The sequence below is a fragment of the Ischnura elegans genome, chromosome 10 (assembly GCF_921293095.1).
Source record: "Ischnura elegans chromosome 10, ioIscEleg1.1, whole genome shotgun sequence".
NCBI lineage: Eukaryota > Metazoa > Arthropoda > Insecta > Odonata > Coenagrionidae > Ischnura > Ischnura elegans.
In genome coordinates this window covers 108,504,615-108,525,839 of record NC_060255.1, presented here as the reverse complement: position 1 = coordinate 108,525,839, position 21,225 = coordinate 108,504,615, and the positions used below count along the sequence as shown (strand labels likewise).

The following is a 21,225-nucleotide window of genomic DNA, read 5'->3' as shown; positions in this document are numbered from 1 at the left end:
TGAATAGGCAAGGGCGAATCCAGGATATTTTTCTGGGAGGGGCAAATGGGTGTGACAGGCAAACAGTCTTCTCATATTTGAGATTTAAAGGGTAACAATATGCATAGTAAAATTACTGCACAATGGCTGCTATTCTGGATAAGCGTTGCAAAAAATAGCATATGCTATTCTGCGGGTCATTATTGCAACGACCCCGTATTCAGAATGAAGCGTAGTAATAATTTTGTTCGGAATAGCAGCATGCTATTTCTTGCGCGAGCTATTTGGAAGCTCCGCCCCTTCCCGTATGAAAAACTTTCTGAACAGTTTGCGCAACCAATGAGGGAGAAGATATTTTATATATTTTTCTGTATTTTATGGAATATTGACTTGCAATTACAAATAATTGCTTCATTTGCATTTAAAAATTATATTAAACCGTGGATTTATATAATACGCTTTGAAAATCTCGTTTAGGAAATCAGCTGATTGTTGTTGTTTTGATAATATCACAATGGCTTCAGACAGGTGGGTTAGGTCATAATTTTACTGTTATAATGATGATTTATCGGGCATAAATATTGAATCATTTACCTATATCCGATCGGTCCTTTAGCGTGAGATATATGTTATGCGAAATAATCATTGAAAGCTAAATATGTTTGATTTTCTTCGTAATTGTCTTAGGCTTCGAAGTCTATCTGTTCGTTGCATGTCAAAATAAATATGTACCAACTTTTATTGCTTTGATCGTGACGATATAGCTTTACTGTATGAACTAGAAGCTTTCGTTTCTAATACTAGCTTTATATTATATGACTCCCTAATTTCAGTATTCATTCTCTGTTTAGGAAATGAAGTAGGTGGCAACGTCACCGCTGTGCTTTCATGTAATATGATGGAATAGTATCAATATTTCAGCTGCAGATTTGGAAAAAGCAGAGGGATGTGATGGTGAATTTGAGGATAGATGGAACAACTGTGAAAAAGTGAATCGTGTGGAAAGTGCTGTCGTGTCACTTATTATTGTTTTCGTATCAGCTGATTTTAATATGCTCACTGAAATTTTTGATAGACCCTGAACTGTGCCGATATACTGAAACTTAATTGTGTGAATAACTTACTTGCCTATTGAGGAAACAATTTGTATTGAATTCCACATGATATATATTGCATTAATGATGTATACATGGATATTCCATTAAACGTTTGTGGCGAATCATATTTGTTCGGTAACTTTATTGGTGTTCGGAGAAATCCTTTGTTTTCAAGCAAGTAATTCAAGTCGACTGCCCGTGTTATAAGTTTGTAAATTTTAAGTTTTAATTGTAGAAGGTAGCGAATAGTGGGGAAAATAATTTCGACTCGTTGCATGTTTTTGTATATACTGTCCAATTGAGGAAATGAACGGCTGATCAAAGTATATGGTATTATTATGGTAATATATGGTTTTCATTGAAAGCTATAACTGTTATTATATTTGGCGAGTTAGTGTGTTCACACAAGCTTGAAAATTTTCAAGAATCGACCTGATAGCCTACATTGAGGATATTTTTAGTAGCAAGTCAAGTGATGAAATAAAATTATGAGTTGTAAATATGAATAAAACACGGAAAATTTGGGCTAATCGTAGTAATTCTTTGCATTAATTGTTATTGTTTTCGTACTGTCGATGAAGCAAGCTTGAGCTTCATATATTAAGCTCGAATGTTAATTTCTAACCAATTCACTTAACTAGTTAAATATTCATCACTTATGCTACTATTATTTAATTAAAATAAAGCTGATAACATTTTATTTTTGGCTATTATTCCATTTTTCAATGCTTGATTATGTTACTTTAACCTCAGAAAAACAATTCGACATCGCAATGCGCACGTTTTCAGGGTTGCAATACCGAATAGCTCGGCATCGAAGACCGCGTAATATTATAGCAAGCCTACCGGTTGCAATTCGCCGTTCAGAATAGTGAATTGCTACGGGCCTATGCTATTCTGAGAATTACGTCTTCCGGTGTAGTAAAAACACGAATTGCAACCGTTCTGAATACCAAATAGCATAGGCGTTGCAATACGCTATATTATAGCAACATCGGTTGCAATATCAGAGAATAGCATAATGCTATTCCATCCAGAATAGCAGCCAATATATTTTCTTTAGCTTAACAAGATACTTATTAATATAAAATTACGGAAATGATTGAGACTCCCAATTAAACAAAAAGAATACTAAAAATCTTGTCTATTTTTCATGCGTCAAGGGGGGGGGGGCACGTACCCCTCCCCCCTAAATCCCACACAGCACACTCAAAATTTATACCGTATAAAAGTTGCATAAATGGATAGGTATAATATGCAAATAATATTCCGTCGATTATGCTCATATTATGCGAATAATATGCACATAATATTTAAATATTATGCCGCCGTAAACTATTACTATAATATTGACATAATATGTATATTATTACATTGTTAGTAACATCCCATCATTAATTATGATTCATATAAGAATCATAAATCAACAGCCACCCAGCAAACTCAAAAATCCTATTCAGTATAAAAGTTGCATAAATGGATAGGCATAATATGCAAATAATATTCCGTCGATTATGCACATAATATGCGAATAATATGCACATTATATTTAAATATTATGCCGCCGTAAACTGTGATTGTATCCGTAAAAATCGATGATCATACATCCTCTGTATCAAAAAATGTGAAAACTTATGTTTTAATAAATCACTAACAATTTCGTATCGTTCGCAGAATACTCCACAATTATTATTATTTTTTTATTTTACACACCTATGCATATTCCGGTCTGGCGAGGTACGCAGCTTGGTAGCCATATTGCCGTTGTCCATGGCCGTTGTGTTGTTGTTCATTGTTGTTAGTTGTTGCCGTAGCCATATTGCCGTAGTTGGGAGAATTGAACGTCTATTGAAAAATCTAATATTAAAGAGGAAAAGATGGGTTTACGGAACTAATTTATGTCACAGTACTATTCTGGTAACGCATATACGATAAGGAATAATAAGCTTCATGGTATGAAGAACAGGACTTTATTTAAAATCAAAGTAAGTACACGTACGTGAGTCGTTGTCGTTTGTCATAGGGTAGAAAGCAAATCTGAAATTATCAGCTCCTAATTTTGAGTGTTATTCCCAGTACTTTAATTAATTTTTTTAATTACCTAAATGTATATCTTATGACGGTACTTTTTCAGTCAGAGTCCCAGCTTGAAAAGTGAAGGGAGGCTATTCCAAGGAAAGACGGAAGTTTTGGCACTTAAGTACTGAACCAGGTTGTGAGCTGCACTTTCGCCCTGAAGATATCACGTACTTGATCATATATGCATATAATTATTTTAGTTTGTGATTATTAATGACAATATTATCTTTATTGTTTCGGAGTGCATTTTCAAGAACGGCTTGCTTACATCGTTTGCGTGATTGCTCGCCACAACTCTATGACTAACACAGAGATAATTATACGATTAGAAGACCTCTTTGTGGCTTGGAATCACATTTTGGACCATTTTTAATACATTCGCTAAGAAAAGACCGTAGATGTTCAACCATGCGGATGTCATGGAAGGAATCATCGCGAGTGTTGTGATTGTGAATTCGTGTGACATACTTTGTACTTTCTAATCGCAATTTCATGAGTAACGATTATGGAAGGGCGAATGTTTGTCATTAGATGTCATTCACATGATATTTAAACCAAATTTGCGATGATATAGGACTCCTAACTGAATATTTGTATATTTGTGATACAACGATGAAGGATTGTGCCTTGTTTTAGTGCAATGTACCTATGCTGTGTCTACATGAATGATTCATTAAATTTCTCCTCGTTTCCAGAAATCAATTTTTATTCATGTAATTTTCGAATATTATGCAACTGCATGTTATCACGCATCAACGGTATAAAATATGCATAAAAGGTTCGTAGATATGGTATAAAATGTGCATAACATGTACCTAAAGGTGCATACTAATGGTATATATGGGTATAATATGTGCGTATATTTAGCCACATCAATGGTATAAATCGTGCCTAAAAGGAGCATATAAATGGTATAATATGCGCATATATTTTTTAGGCCACATCCATGGTATAAATTGTGCATAATATGTACATAAAAGGTGCATATATATATGGGTATAATATGTGCATATATATAGCCACATCAATGGTATAAATCGTGCATAATATTTACATAAAAGGAGCATATAAATGGTATATATGGGCATAATATGCGCATATATTTTAGGCCACATCCATGGTATAAATTGTGCATAATATGTACATAAAAGGTGCATATAAATGGCATATATGGGTATAATATGTGCATATATATAGCCACATCAATGGTATAACTTGTGCATATTATGTACATAATATGTGCATATAAATGGCATAATGTCCTCATAAATTGCGATATTATGTGCATAATATGCGGAATATATGCACTGATGGAATGGCATAATGTTTGCATATATACGGAATATATGAGGACATTATACCATTTATATGCACCTTTTATGTACATAAAAGGTGCATATATTCCGTATATATGCAAATATTATGCCATTCCATCACTGCATATATTCCGCATATTATGCACATAATACCGCAATTTATGAGGACATTATACCATTTATATGCACATATTATGTACATAATATGCGCGTTTTATACCATTGTGGTGGCATAATATTCGCATAATATTTGAATATTATGTGCATATTATGCCATTCCATCACTGCATATATTCCACATATTATGCGCATAATACCGCAATTTATGAGGACATTATACCATTTATATGCACATATTATGTACATAATATGCGCGTTTTATACCATTGTGGTGGCATAATATTCGCATAATATTTGAATATTATGTGCATATTTTTCACTTTGTGCTGTGTGGGATCAGCCTATGCATAAAGGAATGAAAGGTTATTACAATGTTTTGTTACAATAAAAGAATATATGTAAATAGAATTCAATTTTACATACATAATATGCCAAAATTCTTGTCTCTTCTTTTACATTTGTGTACAATTGAATTCTTTCTGTATTTTTTGTGACCTACAATCCAAGACATTAATCATCATTGGTATAATGGTAAACACTTCCTGTAAAGTTAAAAGAATGCGTCATGAACATCTGAAAACACCTCATGAACAGCAGGAAAATACCCCATGAATAGCTTATTTGAACAGTTTGCAACGCTTCAATGGGCCAAAATTCACTCCAAGAATGGTTCCCCAGCAGTTCATGAACACTTCTGCTACAGTTTCTGAACATTTCGTGTCACACTTTTGGAATGGTTCTTGAACAATTTATTTTCACCAGGTATGCAACCATTATCATTCATAACAATTGTATATCATTCTCAGACCTATACACCAAGACATTAATCATCATTAAATAATTGAGGTCAAGAAAAAGAAATCCATTTAATAATACCAGTGCTTGATCAGGAAGCTGTGGTAGATATGTTTACAAACTGTAGCTAGGCTGAACTGAAGTGTTGCATACCAATGAAACTAAACTGTTCAGGAAGAGCTCTCAAGTCTTTGGGAATTAAGATTTTCAAGCTTCTGGGGTTATTTGCAGTACTTTCAGTTATTGTCCAAGCTCAGGATTGTATTTGAAAGTCACACATTCACCACTTTATTTACTTTGCTCACATTATTGTTGTAAATGCATAGCAACCTCAAAACATTTGTACTTATATATTTACACTTTTATTAAAACTGTCAATGTAAATATTACCCTCATTATACCAATTTGGCAATTTTTGCGTATTTCACCAATAACTCAGCATAAACATTCACTCACAGTTAGCACTTTTGAATTTTTGAACATATTAGCCCTAATTTTAAATGTCTTCCCTTATAATGCACTCATTCATGTTTCTTTTAATTCATGCTTATCATTTATGCAAAATAGTGAACAATGAATAGCATTAATTAAATTTTACATTTAGTAACTGTGGAAGAAATGGGTTGGGCTATTGAATTTAATAATCTGTTCTTGGCCAACTGTGCTGAAGCCGTGCACAAGACGTTTCCAATTCATGGGCCGTTTGTGGGTAGAGCGTGCGAACAATTCCCAAACACTTCATGAACAGCCTAGGAAATTTGTCAAGTTCTAAGTCAATATCTGATCCTAATTTTGCTTAGAAAATTATGAACACAATGATGGTTGTTTTCCGTAATTCATAATGATATGTTAATGATCATCAATTATGTAAAATAGTGAATCATGGCTAAATTCATTTATTAACTGTGGAGGAGATGTGCAGGACTAAAATATCTGTTCAGGAAACGTTCATGTCCAACTGTGCAGGAGCCGTGCACAAGGCGTTCCATTCATGGGCCGTTCGTGGGTACCAGGTTAGAGCATGCGAACAATTCCCAAACACCTCATGAACGGCCCAGGAAATTTTTCAAGTTTTAAGTCAATATCTGATCCTAATTTTGCATATAAAATTATGAACACAATGATGGTTGTTTTCCTTATGATCAATTATGTAAAATAGTGAATCATGGATAAATTATTTCATTTAGTAATTGTGGAGGAGATGTGCAGAACTAAAATATGTGTTCATGAAGCGTTCAGGAAGCATTCATGTCCAACTGTGCAGGAGCCGTGCACAAGGCTTTCCGTTCATGGGCCGTTCGTGGGTACCAGGTTAGAGCGTGCGAACAATTCCCAAACACTTCATGAACAGCCCAAAAAATTTGTGAACCATTTGCACAGTACGTGCACAGCTTACGAACAGTTAAGCGAACAGTTCATTTTCACCAAGGCATAAATATAAGTTAGGATTGACGATAAAGTTAGCTTCACAGCTTATGATGGAATAACTTGTGGGGCTCAAAGAAGAGTTCATTGAAAAATTTGGCAAGGACTGGGCGCCATCTATCACTCTTCCACGTAACTACACCAGCTAACCGCCACACACAAGGTATTGGTATTGAGGTGAGCTATTTCTTGGTTGTATCGATTCATTTTCCATAGTATTTCTTCTCAGTTCCATATTACATACACATTACTTTCCGAGGTGTCTTCTTCGATGGTTTACTGTTAGAACTAACAAAGGACGGTTGCAAAGCACAAGAAAAATGAATGTGTTACTGCACTTTCCTAATTTTTTATCGTTAATTTTCCCATTAATTCAAATCATCCAAACCTCAAGCTAATCTTAGCTCTAAGTTTTTCTGCGAATGCCACCTTTGAAGTTTGGGTTTTGGAAACACATGCTAAGCGTTCCGTACAGATAGTTTATAGGTGACTTTTCTATTTACTGGCCTTAGCTACATTATGGATTAACTGTGCCCCGCGTAGGATATATGTACCTATGCTTAGAAATGCAACCAAGGCAAGAAAAGAAAAGGGAAATTATCATACTCACAATTAAGTTGCCAATTATGACAATGGCAAGGAAAAATGGGATGCACGTGGCGTCTCCCACGAGCATGCAATCCCACATAGACTCAATCCATTCCCCACAAACTGCACGGAACACAACCATGAAGGAATGGATGAAGTCAGTGAAATTCCAACGAGGCAGGTCGTAGTCCGGGAAAAGGTCATAATTTTCTGAAATAAAAATATCCACATATTTGCTAAACAGGTGGAAACCCTTTGCTGGAATATATTAGAATTAAATTTCATTTTAAAATATTTGAATTGAATTTGATTTTCCTCTTCTCAAAAGAAGAGAAATTTGAAATTCAAGCCAAAGGTAAGTACAGTGGAACCTCGTTAAAGCGAGTACGGGCTATTGCGACACCCCCGCTATTACCAGAGTTAGCCGAGGCACCGTCAATAGACCCTATAATAAGCATGTTTAAGAAATTCGTTTTTACGAGGCCGTTTAGGAGCTTCCACTCGCCATAGCAAGGGTTTCCATCGATGGAGAACCTTCTACAAGAGTCCCTAATCTCTGCAATTTCTTGCGATCTGTTATAAATGAAGTTAAAATGGAGTCTACTGTCTCAAATTCATGCAGTAAACTGGCGTTCGATAAATAAGCAGTTCATTTTGGTGAAAATATTGCGGAATTAACATTCGCGAATTCTTGATCTTCTTTTGTTCCTCGGGCGGCAGAAAGCAGTCGGCAGCGTACCCGCACGTCCGTGAGTTGCGTGAATAGAAAGCATTTGATGGCAGACACCATGGCCAAAAACACCAAACACGTCTAAGCAAGAAAATAAAAATGATAGAGTAATATGAGAGAGGCGTAATTAATTTATCTTCCTATATTCACTCTTCGCAATAAAAAAAACAAAAGCGCCAAAGGAATGCTGACCACGAAGAGTTAGAAGGAGCTTTGTTCGGGTGGTTTTGCCCACTTCAATCTGCGAGAACGTCATAGAAAGTGGCTATGCCTAAGCCTAATGCAGAGTACTTCAGGGATAAATTGCGAATCGAGAACGTCAAGAGTACAGAAGGTTGGTTATACTGATTCAAAGCACCACAGCGTTATTTACCGTCATAATTGCTGGCAATGCCTGCGGTGTTTACCCGATGTCGTGGAAGAAAACACTCCGATCCTAAGTATCTTAAGAAGTATTCCCCGCGTGGTATAACATAGACGAAATGGAACTCTTTTACAACCTACTCCCCGACAAAACCCATGCAGTACGAGATATTTCTTGCAATGATGCTGCTAGAGGTAAGTAGTGCGCTTAAGCGATAGTGTAGGGTGTACGATACAATGATACTCAGCGTGAATTTTTCGGATGGATGTATTTATTCTCTGTTGCGGTTACAAGTAATAGTGACGATCACAATGTACTATTCACAATGGTGAACTATTCGCGTCAGTGGTTGGAGTTGTAGTGGCGCTCTCTTCCGACACCCGGGCGGCCGAGCCTGGTGGCCGCTGGAAGAACACTCAGAACAACTGACTCTCGTTTGGCGCCATGCATTCGGCACCGCCACAGATGGCATATGTGAAGAGTTGATGCTACGCTTTCAGTTTATTTATTTAAAAAATTCTGCATTCCTTTTTCATGTTCCTCAGTCATTATTGAGAATTTTAAATCAATAAATTCAAACTCGTAAGATTTTTTGGCCTTAGGGTCTATCAGATGCGTTTCTTTGCCGAATATAAAACCCATGTGAGTTATATTTGTCGCAGTTTCTGCACCTTGCTTTTGTTTTATTTAAGTGACATCACCTGCGTGATATTTTTTCGTCGAATATTATCACGTTAATATCTTTTCTTTTATTACCAATTTTAATTCAAACCGTTTTCATTGCAGTGCCGTGGTAAACTTATTGTTTCTTCTGTCTATTGTCTATTATTTCAAATACGTCACGAGCGTAACATTCAAAAAGAGACTTTTTTAACAACGGCAATTTAGTCACATCATTTTGCATGCTTAGCAAACTTTTTACCGTAGATAATGAAGACATTACATCATATGGTAGATAAAGTCTTCCAAAGCAGGATCGTTTTACAACCTTACACCATTTTCGTCTGCATAAACAATTGCAATACGTGATTTCACTTCACTGCCGCTTAACGTGCAGTAAAAATTAACATATACCAATGGAACTATTTAAGGCATTAAATAACCACAGTAAGAAATAAAAGTATAAATAAGTACAGTTTTATCAGTTATTTTTTGAATTTTCAGTGGAAAATGCCAAAATAATAGAATGATCATGTAATGCACAAATTAAGTACATAGAAAAATGGCTTCGTTGGTTGTACATTGGCATTTTAATTGATTGACAAAGCAATGCAGTGCATGATTTTTATTCAGGACGGCGTTTATAGATTGTTTGAATAGTTAATTGTTTTTTAAGTAAGGAAATTTAGTGATGCAAAAAACATCGCCTTTCGTCTGTGTTGTAGATCTTTAATCTGTGTGAATGCCACTAGGTTGAGAGATATATCTGTGTATCACTGTGAATTGAAGTTAGTTTTGTATTGCAATAAGTTTTTACACCACAATAAAAAGATTAAAACATGGCGCAGTCTTGTGGAATTGATTAACTGTGACCTAGGACTCTTCTGACGTGCGGAACTAATAGTAACAGGTTCGTGTACTTCAAGTGGTTTAGATACTGCCGAAACTGCAGAGATGGCGGGTATTCACCTTGTTAAACTGCCCGATAGTGTCGATTTAGAGAGCCCTACCGCCTATAAAGATTGGCTTATATTTGTGGGGGATTTTGAAAATTATCTTATCTCCAAGGGAAAAGATGGATCGACGGACAAAGTGAAAATAGCTCTCCTTTAAAAATATGTTGGGATCGCAGGGTTGAGCTCTATTTGAAACTTTTGATTCATCTAATGAAGATAAGCCAGTTTACCTCAAAGTTAAGGAAGCTTACAAAAAGTCCATTCCATTAGCAAGCATCTGCCTATGTCAAAAGAGCGTCTGTCTCAGTTTCAATGGGGAACTTGCATGAATTTTTTTTATTTCACAGGCGGACAGAAAATTATTTTCTGAATACAACAAAGAAAACCGCATGTTTATCTGAGTTTTCCTTCGCGAGATATTTAATGATAAATATTACGAATTTTAAAGCGCGGGAAAAACTACCTCACCCCCCAAGCCACTGCCGACGAAGCCTCGATGACGTCAAAGGTGCCTAAACATCACGCGAAGCTATTGTTGTGATTGTTTGTAATAGTTGCCAGCAGTTGTGAAAGCTTCGTTTGTTAGACGTGTTGATTATTTTATATTTAAAGATAAATATCCGACGATAGAGGCTTGGAAGCCCTCATATTTTGCATTATTTATAATATTAATATCTGAGTACGGGCATAAAATATAAAACTGGTGCAGTTAAACCAAAAATTATATAATACCTAAATAACATCGTTGTAGGAGTCTGAGCCACGGCCATTGGAAGGGGGATACGTTAATTGTAAGTTGATGTTATCGACGGTATATCATTCATTTAAGTATGCAATTAGAACGATTTTGATGTTTACTGATGTCCGCTTAGCTTTTATATACAATAACTTCATCCGTTTATTCGTAGGTACCGGAGAATTCGTCGTTTAGGACTGTCTGTGCTTGTATTATGGGGTGAATTCCAGTCAATGCAACTTTTGCTCGCTGATTGGAGATCTCTAGGAACATTTTTGTGCCAAAATAGTGTTATTTTCAACGTGACGTCTCCCGTTAAACTACTGCTAATAATCACAGTGTCAGTGGTTGAAATGCACAAAGTTTGACAAGGTTGAAAAATATCGGCCAAGAGTTGTCAGTGTTCCATCGTGATTGAATTGTAAAAAGTGCTATTACGCTATCGATAAATGTCTAACAGTAGTGTAAAAGTTGTCAGTGGCGTGCTAATCTCCGTTGTCACAGTAGATATGACATTTCACGATCACGCTATTGAAATAAAAACTGTGTGTGAAGTTTGTTATTCCATTATTTCAACGAATAGTAGTGAGAAATGTCACCTGTGTCACTTGTGTGGGCTAATTTAAGGGTGAATCAGTGAATAAATAGTTGTATTCATCATAACGAGTTCTGTTATTGTAAGTTGTATGTGATGAATATAAGAATGTGACAGTGACATCCAGTTTTTGATAAGAGTATTTGCCTATTTCCCGCTATATTTTTATGGTATATGCTAGTATATTGTTTATGGATTTACCTATATTATTGAAATAGGTTGTAGCTTGTGTGTGTGTTGGCAGCGGAACCGATCGCGATATCACATGTGGATTGTGTGCAGACTGTTTTGCTGTGAATTCGTACCGTAGGACGGATAGGACTACCTTCTCCGCTAATCGGGCGTTGCCAAATTCAACAGCACAGCTTACGATCGTTATCCTCCAGTATTACAAGTTTCTTTTACAACTCGATTTGCCGCCAACGTATAGCAATAATTTGTCTTAGCAAATTCCATGAGGGTCATGGCATCAATTTTTGGTGTCCTAAAAAAAGGCTGGTGTCCTAACATCCCATGCCACACGCCTTAAAGGCGGCTTGCGGGGTATTATGTAGACGTAGATGAATTTCAGGTGTACTATTCGAACGAGTGGCAACGTTATCATCCATTTTTCTGATAACTAAAACACACGAAGTGAAACGCTTGTACTTCATCATCCCGATGCCGCGTTATTAATATCCCAAGTAATAATCTAGGCACAATAGCAATAGGAAAACTTGCCCAAGAATAACAGAACAAAATAAAGTGATGATGAGCGGCTAAATACTCCCTCAAAACAAATTTTACACCAAGCGCTTAGCGTATTTTCCAACTCCCTGCGGTTGTTTAGGCACCTATGACGTCACGCCTGGCCTCGGCAACGCTCGGGTGTCTTCGCGCAGTGGTCGGCTCAGAGAAATTTTTCTCGATTTTAAATGCAATTTTTTTATTTCTTTTGATGTTGAATGGAGAAACTGAAGGTATTTTTGCGAGCTAATGTATCCATTTGACCTATTCAAAATAGTTTTTAGAGCAATCTACGACCCATGAAAGTTCCTCATTGGAAACTAGCAAAGATATGGTCTTGAGTAAAATAAGTCAATTTTGTAAGTCAGCCTGGCCAGTTTATAAAAAGTTATCTGATGAGTGTAAACCATATTATAAGCTAAAAAATGATCTTTGTTTTGAAGAGGGTTTAATTTTTCTAGGGGAAAAAGTAGTAGTTCCAGGTGCTTTGAGATCGTATGTCCTTAAGTTGCTACATGAGGGTCACTGTGGAGAAACTAAAACTAAGGCTAGAGGTAGAGGGTTATTTTATTGGCCAGGCATGTCATCTAGCATTATAGATTACATAAAATCATGTGGTATTTGTGAGAAGTTTCGCCCAGCCAATTTTAAGCAACCATTGCAACCCCACTCTTTGGCAAATCTTCCATATGAAAAAGTGGGTGCAGATATATTTGACTATTCTGGTAAATGTTATCTTGTCCTCATAGACAAGTAGTCTAAGTGGGTTGATATTTGCAAACTTAAGTCCAAAACAGCACCAGCTGTCATAGATGCTATGCAGACTGTGTTCAGTACTCATGGGTTTCCTCGAGTTCTCCTGGCAGACAACATGCCATTTGGGTCCTAGGAGTGTAGGCAGTACTATAAAAGTAATGAAATAGAGCTGAGAACAAGTAGTCTTCACTATCCACGCTTTAATGGACTTGCGGAAATATGGGTGAAGCTTAGTAAAATGATTCTAGAAATGAGTCAGGAAGAAAAATCCGATTTTAGAAACCTTTTGCGTGAATATCGAAACACTCCTCTGCCTGGACTAGACTGGTCCCCATCTCAGTTGCTGGTTAATCGTTTACTACGCACAAAGATGCCAGTTACGTACAACACGCTTAAGCCCAAAGTCATCAGACCACAGGATATTGTAAAAGCATTACAATCAAAGTCGAACCAAATGAAATCCAACTACATATGATAAAACCTCCAGACGGAAGGAAGTTACTTTTCAGATGGGTGAAAAGGTACTCATTAAAACAAGCAAGTGTGACAATTGGGAGCATGGTGTCATTGTAAATAGACATACAAGTCCTTGTTCGTATTTGGTGAGAAATTCAGTGGGAAATGTAGTGAGGCGTAATGTCATAATTTAAAAAAAAGAATGGTAGCATGTCCCTCATCTTATGCAACATTACTACCAGATGTGAATGCACCAATCCATAATGCTGTAGAGTCAGAGAATCAAAATTTTGTACTAAGATCTGATACATATCCTGTTCATCCACCTATGTCTACAGCTGGGAGTGGTCATGTGAATCAACCAGGTGTACCCAACCCTATTGTACATCCTGCTGGCCTACCTATAACAACTACAAGGAGTGGCCGTATGGTTAAACCTCCAAGGCGTCTTGATTTGTAAACTTTCAATTTTTACGTTCTTTTTACTCCTAAAAGGGGAGGTGTTGTAGATCTTTAATCTGTGTGAATCTTCAGGGTTGGCCACCATGTAACTTGGTGTGGAAACTTAGAAGGTTGGCCACTAGGTTGAGAGATATATCTGTGTATCACTGTGGATTGAAGTTAGTTTTGTATTGCAATAAGTTTTTACACCACAATAAAAAGATTAAAACAGTCTGAATTTATGGTTACGTTGATCGGAATAAATTTCCTTGTCGCCGCACCACTACTGTCCCTGTGTAAAAGTTTACAATAGGTACATTGGCTATTATTTGCTCCACCTCCAGTTAAGCGACAATTCGCTATAGCGAGTGTTTATTTGAGCCCCGTGGGGTGTCGTTTTATCGAGGTTGCACTGTAAGAGGTTTGTTGTGAATAAAGCAAAAGTAGGGATCAAGGTAAATAAATAAATAGATTTTTCTGGCAGAAACAATATAAAGAACACATACCACTGGTAATTATAAAATACTACTTCTCACATATCTTTTATAGGCCTATACCTCCATGCCTCGCTTAGTGCAAGGGATGTGTTCTTTGGGGTCTTTGCACTAATCAACTTTGTGCTATTAGAGACCACTTTAATATTGGGAAGGAATGGATGCATTCCTGGTAGCATAGGTTTTGAGTATCAAATTGCCTATAAACTGTATATATTCCTAGTACATAATAGCCTCAGAAAACCTTTTTTATATTAATATTTATAGTTGAAATATCTTTCATTATAGAAGGCACGCGTTCAAAGACTATTTTTCTTGTTGAATAAAAATGTACATGCTTTTAATATTCTCTCCTTTGGTGCGGGTGGGCTAACACCTAGGAAAAAATGCATGCTATCTTAGGGGATGGTAATGCATTGCCAGCAGTTGACCAATTTTCAAACTATGTACTTTCCGGCCGGACTTAAATGTATGTAGGATGTAAAATCAAAGTTTTACTGCAGTCTAAAAACAATCATTGTGTCATGCAGGCCCTTCCGTTGCTCATTTGAATACCATTCCATTTCTCCCGGAGTTTTTGAATGATAAATTACAACTGGCTTTAATTTGAAGTCCCCCGAGGCATTAGCAGCTAATGCTTACCCAGGTTTTTCTTCCCTGAAAATGATTTCATTCTTTTCTAAAACAATCTCGTCTCGTCAACATTAAAAACTAGATGAGGGAGTAAGGACCCACTTCCAATCACAGCTTGGAGGTCATTATAAAATACGTTATCAACATTTGCAGACTCACCTGACATCACAGCACTGAAAATACCTGCTCCCATTTAAAGTTCTGGAGCCAAAGGGAGCTTTCACTAGATATCTTGGAATGATTACCAGCCGCGACTTCTTTGACAGGTTCAAATAAAGCCACAGCTTTTGCACAAATAACTTTTTCACGGAGGAACGAATTTGTGCCATATTGAAAATGTGCTAAGCAAGGCATGGGTGTAAACTTACAGCCCTTACACACTTACATTCAGTTTTCCTTACTTCTGACATATTCACTTATGCCAATTTGCTCCTAAACTTTTTAATTACTTGACTCAGGATGAAAGTAATTGCTACTTTTAAGGAACTGATTAGGGGATAACTGAACTGACCTGCATATTTCAGATCAGATTTTATTAGGGAACTAGAGAGGAAATTTTGATGGGAGAGATAGAATTGAATTATTTTGCATGCCACTGTTTGAGAAAATAGTCTTTTTTACTAACTCACCAATGTAGTTCCTTCCAAACATGTGCATTCCCAATCCAGCAAAGACGAGGAAAAAGAGAGCAAGAACGAAGGTTAAATTTTTTAAGGCTTTTGAAGTTCTGCCCATGCTTGCCATGAATGCGTTCATGCTAGGCCACCATTTTGCTAGCCTTAAAATTCGAAGCTGTTGACAAATAAATTAGCTGATTAGAAAAATGAATTCAGTTGTTTCAATACATCATATGACTCACTTATTACCATGTGTCTATTTATTATCAGTGTTAACCCTTTTGTGCCTACCTATCATCAGCTATAGCCGATGCAGATTATCCTTGGCAAAGGAAGCAAATGTGTTGTATAGCTGCTAAGGTTTTCCTTGGCAAAAGAACGATTTTCAGCTATATCCAACAGGGGGATGGGACGTGACTGCTTCCCAAGCAGTTCACATGGGCATGTCTCCGTCCGAGCGACCCAGCTTAGTGAGGGATTAGGCCCACTCTTTCACCTGAACTCAAGCCTTCGACTCATTTTACACTACTCAGGTGCATTAAATTGGCTGTAGACTAATTCTATTTTGGAACGAATTATAATTTGGTTTACACTTAGTAAGTCCTTACAATTTTCAGTCAAACTTTTAAACTAATTGAGTTCTTTTTACAATTCAAAACCACAGAATGGTACTATATATTCATAATTTTATACATACTTGTAATCAGAAAATTGTCTTTTGGATTCTATCTCGACTGTGGTTTTTTCTTATTGCCTTTCTTTTTGTGCGTGGTATGTATATCTGTATTTTTCTCATATAAATGAGAACTAAAATTTTGTTTGTATGAAAATTTTGCTAGGATGGGAAACAAGGTTTTAATAAGGGATGGGTCGGTTCGATTCCTCACTTCTTTGATTCCTCGATTCTTGGCCAAGAACCGGAATCGAAAATGAGTACTTGCCAAGGTGAAAAATCGATTCGATTCTAGTAGAACTTCAAACCACAAATTTATATACGACCGCGTTTCCAACAGTCATTTGAATTTTTGTGCCACGTAATCTTAATAACAAAACACAATAAATATAGATTCTAAGTGGCACACCACTACCGGAGGAGCAAATGCAGACTAGGGAGCCTGTGACAGGTATATGGTCAAGATACAGTGATGCATTTAGGGAAGTACCCAAAGTCACCATAGCAAACACTGTAGAAGCTGGAGTGGAAGCTTATTTATCAGAGATGAATGCACCACCAAATTCATTCCCTGGAAAATACTAGAAGACTTGCATCTCCTAACCTAGGCTGAAAGTAGTAGCGAAGATGCTTTGCTTTCTGAGCAAAAATTTAAAATATGTGAAAGGGGATTAAATTTGTGAGACATTATTGATAATAATAAGATATTTACAATAAAAGATATACATTAAAGGAGATACTTTTATTTTAAATTTAAGCATGAGTGCTAATATTCTAAAGTAATACCTATGAGGTAAAACCACTTTTCAGGTATGTTCTGTTTTGAAATTTAGCTATTATATTTTAGTTACCTAATGATGATATGAAAGATGCTTTTGTCAACTGATTCTTTCACAAAGTAATAATTGTTTAAGTGCTTGTCTTGTTGCCTGGAATTAAGTGATATTTTTCTTGGAGCCTATAGCGTAAGAATTGATGGAATCGGTATTGGTAGAATTAGAATCGAAATGTCAGAATCGGGATCAGAATCGTTAAAATTTTGGAATCGACCCATCACTGGTTTTAATACATATGAGGGAGTATAATTTGCAAAAGCAATAGGAAATTCTTATATCAGTTAATATTAATGCTAGAATTTTGTTTTCTAAGATCTATTGTTCCGAAAAACAAGCACGTAAACATTTAAACCGAAATCAATGATAAGTAAAACGAATTTTTGCTTAAATAAAATTATGAATGCAGTGCTTTTGCTGCCTATTCATGTGGCCAGAATGGCCGCTAATGCATTGAAGGGTCGAGACTAATGGATGAGGGATATTCTGGCATCCTGCTTAGTTGGGTCATGAGGGTGGGCCAGGGATATTCCCATGCCATTCTACTCCTCCTGAGAGCTCCTGGCAGAGAAGTTTCTGAGATTTTCACTCAGGAGAAGCATTTACTTTGCCTGGGTTCCGGCACAAAAGGGTTAATTTTTTATGCATAAAAATTTGGACATGATTATTGCTAATTCTAATGTCCAATGATACAAAACTAGAAATATGCAAAGCCTTCTCTACAATCCAGTAATGATAAACACTTCAAAGTTTGGCCCAATACAAATGGGTCTCCAAATTTACAATAAACTTCCTCACCATTTGAAGTGATGGCTTCAATTATAAGGAAGTTTTTAGTATTCCTGCACAAAAATAAATACTGCGCTCTGAGTGAATATCTGCCTGACTATTCATTTTCATGTACAGTACACTCCCGATTATCTGGGCTAATGATGGGGAGGGAAGGCACCAATAATTGGAAAACACAGATAACCCTAACTTTCACTTTAATGTCTTGTAATGTTAATAATTTATGTAGAACAAACAATATATTATTATTTATGCTGTTATATTGTTATTTCAGAGAGCTTCCAGGGCTCATTGAGAGCTTTCTTTGCCAGTTTGCGATCTTGTTAGCGGCGATAACATGGTTGTCATGTTATTATTAGTGCTCCATGTAAGGCCTGGTTTTGAAAACCACATATCCGTGACTGTGTGATCTCAGAAACAGAAAAGCGGTTTGCACTAATGCTTCAAAACCACTGCTAGACATCGGACACTACGCTGTCAGGCACCACGCCACTTAGTTGCGTCTTGCACAAGTTGACTGGATTTCGACTGGTGTGGGACATGTATCTGTGATCACGGAGCTTGGTCGTCCACTGCGATGCTTGGAAAACAGGAACACGGTGCTCCTGTGAATGCAGCTAGTGCACGATCGCTTCTGTTTTATGAAGGGGATTCTGAGGGATATAATATTGGATTGGTGTATCCTAGCATAAATGAAGTAATTCTGATGATTTTGCGTCCAATTTTATTTTTTTATAAAGATCGCAAAAATATAGAGCGAGAGTGAAAATCATGCACAATGGATAATGCATAACATGGATGTACTGTAGCCGGATAATCGGGAGTCTGCTGTATTTATTTTTGTGGAATGTTTTTGTATCACCTAAGTCTACTTTATATGTAACTTTTACAAATTCATAGGATTAACAAAAGTTATATATATCTTACCAATCTGAAGGACCTTAAAACGGAGAGACCTTGGACGCCTTCCAATCCCAATTCCACCAAAGACATAGCAACAATTGTGAAATCAAATCTGTTCCAGCTATTTTTAAAATAGTACTTAGGACTCATAGCGATTATCTTCAGTATTGCTTCAATGATGAATATTAATGTGAAGACCTGAAATAAAATAAATTCATGAGAAAAATCAAATTTTAACATAACATTTTAAGATATGGGAGCATGGACTCCGATAAACATCTATTGTGCGTTTGGATGTAATGTCGATATTGTGTTGAGTTAAACTTAAGAATGGTGGATGATTTTTTTTTTCATGAAATCAACTCAAAAGTTTCAATCTATGAGAGTTTTTCTCAAACTCAGTTGTCCGGTCAAAGTTTCTTGCAAAAATGCATCGAAGCACTCATTTACAATAAACCAAGTGAATTTTGTGCCATTGTCGCAAGCTATCGTGAATTTTAATTTTATTATAATGACTTATCAATCACACTTCATTCTCATCATTCCTCTCAATTCATCATGACCTCATTTCTGAAGGTACTTTCAGATTTTTAAACCTCAATCATGGGAACACAACTTAGACCATATAAGAACTAGACCCGCCATTCCCCACCCCTACCCATGTCTCGCCGTTTGGCCAACATCTCCCCTCCGCTCCCTTCCTTCCCCACCCACTTTTAAAGCGGCGTGACGTAACGGTTGGGACGCTCATCATCGTAGCGCATGGCTACGAATGGGGATTCACCGTATCACTGCGTTATTCTGACCATTTTCTTCGCGATTTTTCAATCAAAAGTACTAATATTTATTGCGTTATGTACGAGAAGTATTCTCTCAGCATTGGTTGGATTGGTGAACTTACAATTAATGAACAGTGGCATTTTTCGGCATTGGCAGCGACGAAAAAATATTGTGGCAGTAAAATGAAGACAAAGCCCTTTGTAAACTTCCGCAGATTTTTTTCTTATCTCGTTAGCGATCTAGCATCATTCGGAACATCGTTATAAAAACATAAAATCTAGCACAAAAGTTGTAAACGGGGGGAATTTTGGAGAGGAAAAAGGTCATGGTGTAAAGAATTTGCCGGTCGTCCACGAAGTAACACGGCACTCCTTTGCATATAGTAATTTTTAAACGGTCAATTATGCGATGCAAATTGAACTGCGCGCTATTAAAAAAGGATGTCAACAAATCAGCATTCATATTATTTAGGTAAGTAATTTAGTTATTTCATAAATGCATAATTTTTTACTTAGCAGACAACTCTCGTGTTATATATTTTGCAATGGTGGAAAAAGGTCTAGCGCCGGCTTTGCAAGTGACACCTAGGATTTACGTACGCTACGGAAAAATTCTGGGAATAAGTAATACCTATTAACATATTTATAATTAGAAAGAAAGAGAGGATTGGATTAAAATAATTTAAAAAATAAATTTGCCTTATAACAATCAATTATATTTAATACAGGCATCTCCCGAGTTACGTAAGGGATGCGTTCCGGCAGACTCTGCGTAAGTCGAAATTTACGTAAGTCGAACCTTTGCCTTAGTGCTTCAGAGATTGCGATCGGCGCGGTGAAATTCTCTGCGGAGAAATACGCGGTAAATTCTCGATGAAGTTTCATTCAATTCACTGCGATATTCATGAACTCTTCCACGTATTCTTACGTTATTAGATACAAAATCGGTAAACATTAATATAGTCTGAGAGTTGCATCTCGAGCATTGCCAATCTAAATGTGTGATATTATTCCCAGAGTTGACCGATCGCGTGGATTCGGAAAAGTACGGCATCTCAACGCTACATTACTAAACTGACTACTTAAATTGATTCATTATGTTATACTGCGATCTAAGGGCCCAAAGAATGCGTCGTATACCTACCTATAATCATTATATCTTCTGCCTTTTATATATTACGTTGATCGATGAATCTGGTGGTTTCACTGTCACAGTTAATACACATAGGAGTGTCTAGGACGGTCTAGGATTACGAGCAAATAACACACACAAAAATACCAGTAAATTACTATATTCTTAGATACATTCTCACGCACATACACTCAATCTTTCACGCACGGAAACATACTTTCATTCTCTCATATCTCAATAAAATAACGTGAAAATATCATCATTTGAATATTTACTTCGCTGGAAACATCGAAGAGTATTTCCAAAGCACGAAGCTAATTAAAAGTGAGCTTTTATTCAGCCAACTCCGTCATTAACGTGAAATAAAGTTAGTGGGGAAAAGCTATCAATGACGCAATATTCATTTACAGTTGCACACAATATGAGAGAACGAGAAAATGCAGCTTAATAAAATTTTCTGCCAGAAACATGTAAAAAATTACGCAATTTATATCGTGTGTCAACTTTTTCTAAACTATTAAATATTTTCATGTAATGTTGTACGTATGTACTT

General features: G+C 36.5%; 1 protein-coding gene across 1 annotated transcript in view; it reads right to left on the bottom strand.

Annotated features, from left to right (window-relative positions):
• Positions 1-21,225, bottom strand: part of LOC124166526 (sodium channel protein para-like) — a 274,676-nt gene that overhangs the window by 77,652 nt on the left and 175,799 nt on the right. Inside the window, exons 14-16 of the mRNA XM_046544070.1 lie at positions 18,786-18,959; positions 15,576-15,738; positions 7,422-7,609 (exon numbers count right to left, since the gene is read on the bottom strand). Coding sequence (XP_046400026.1) covers positions 7,422-7,609; positions 15,576-15,738; positions 18,786-18,959 — 525 coding nt within the window. The remainder of the gene's footprint in view (positions 1-7,421; positions 7,610-15,575; positions 15,739-18,785; positions 18,960-21,225) is intronic.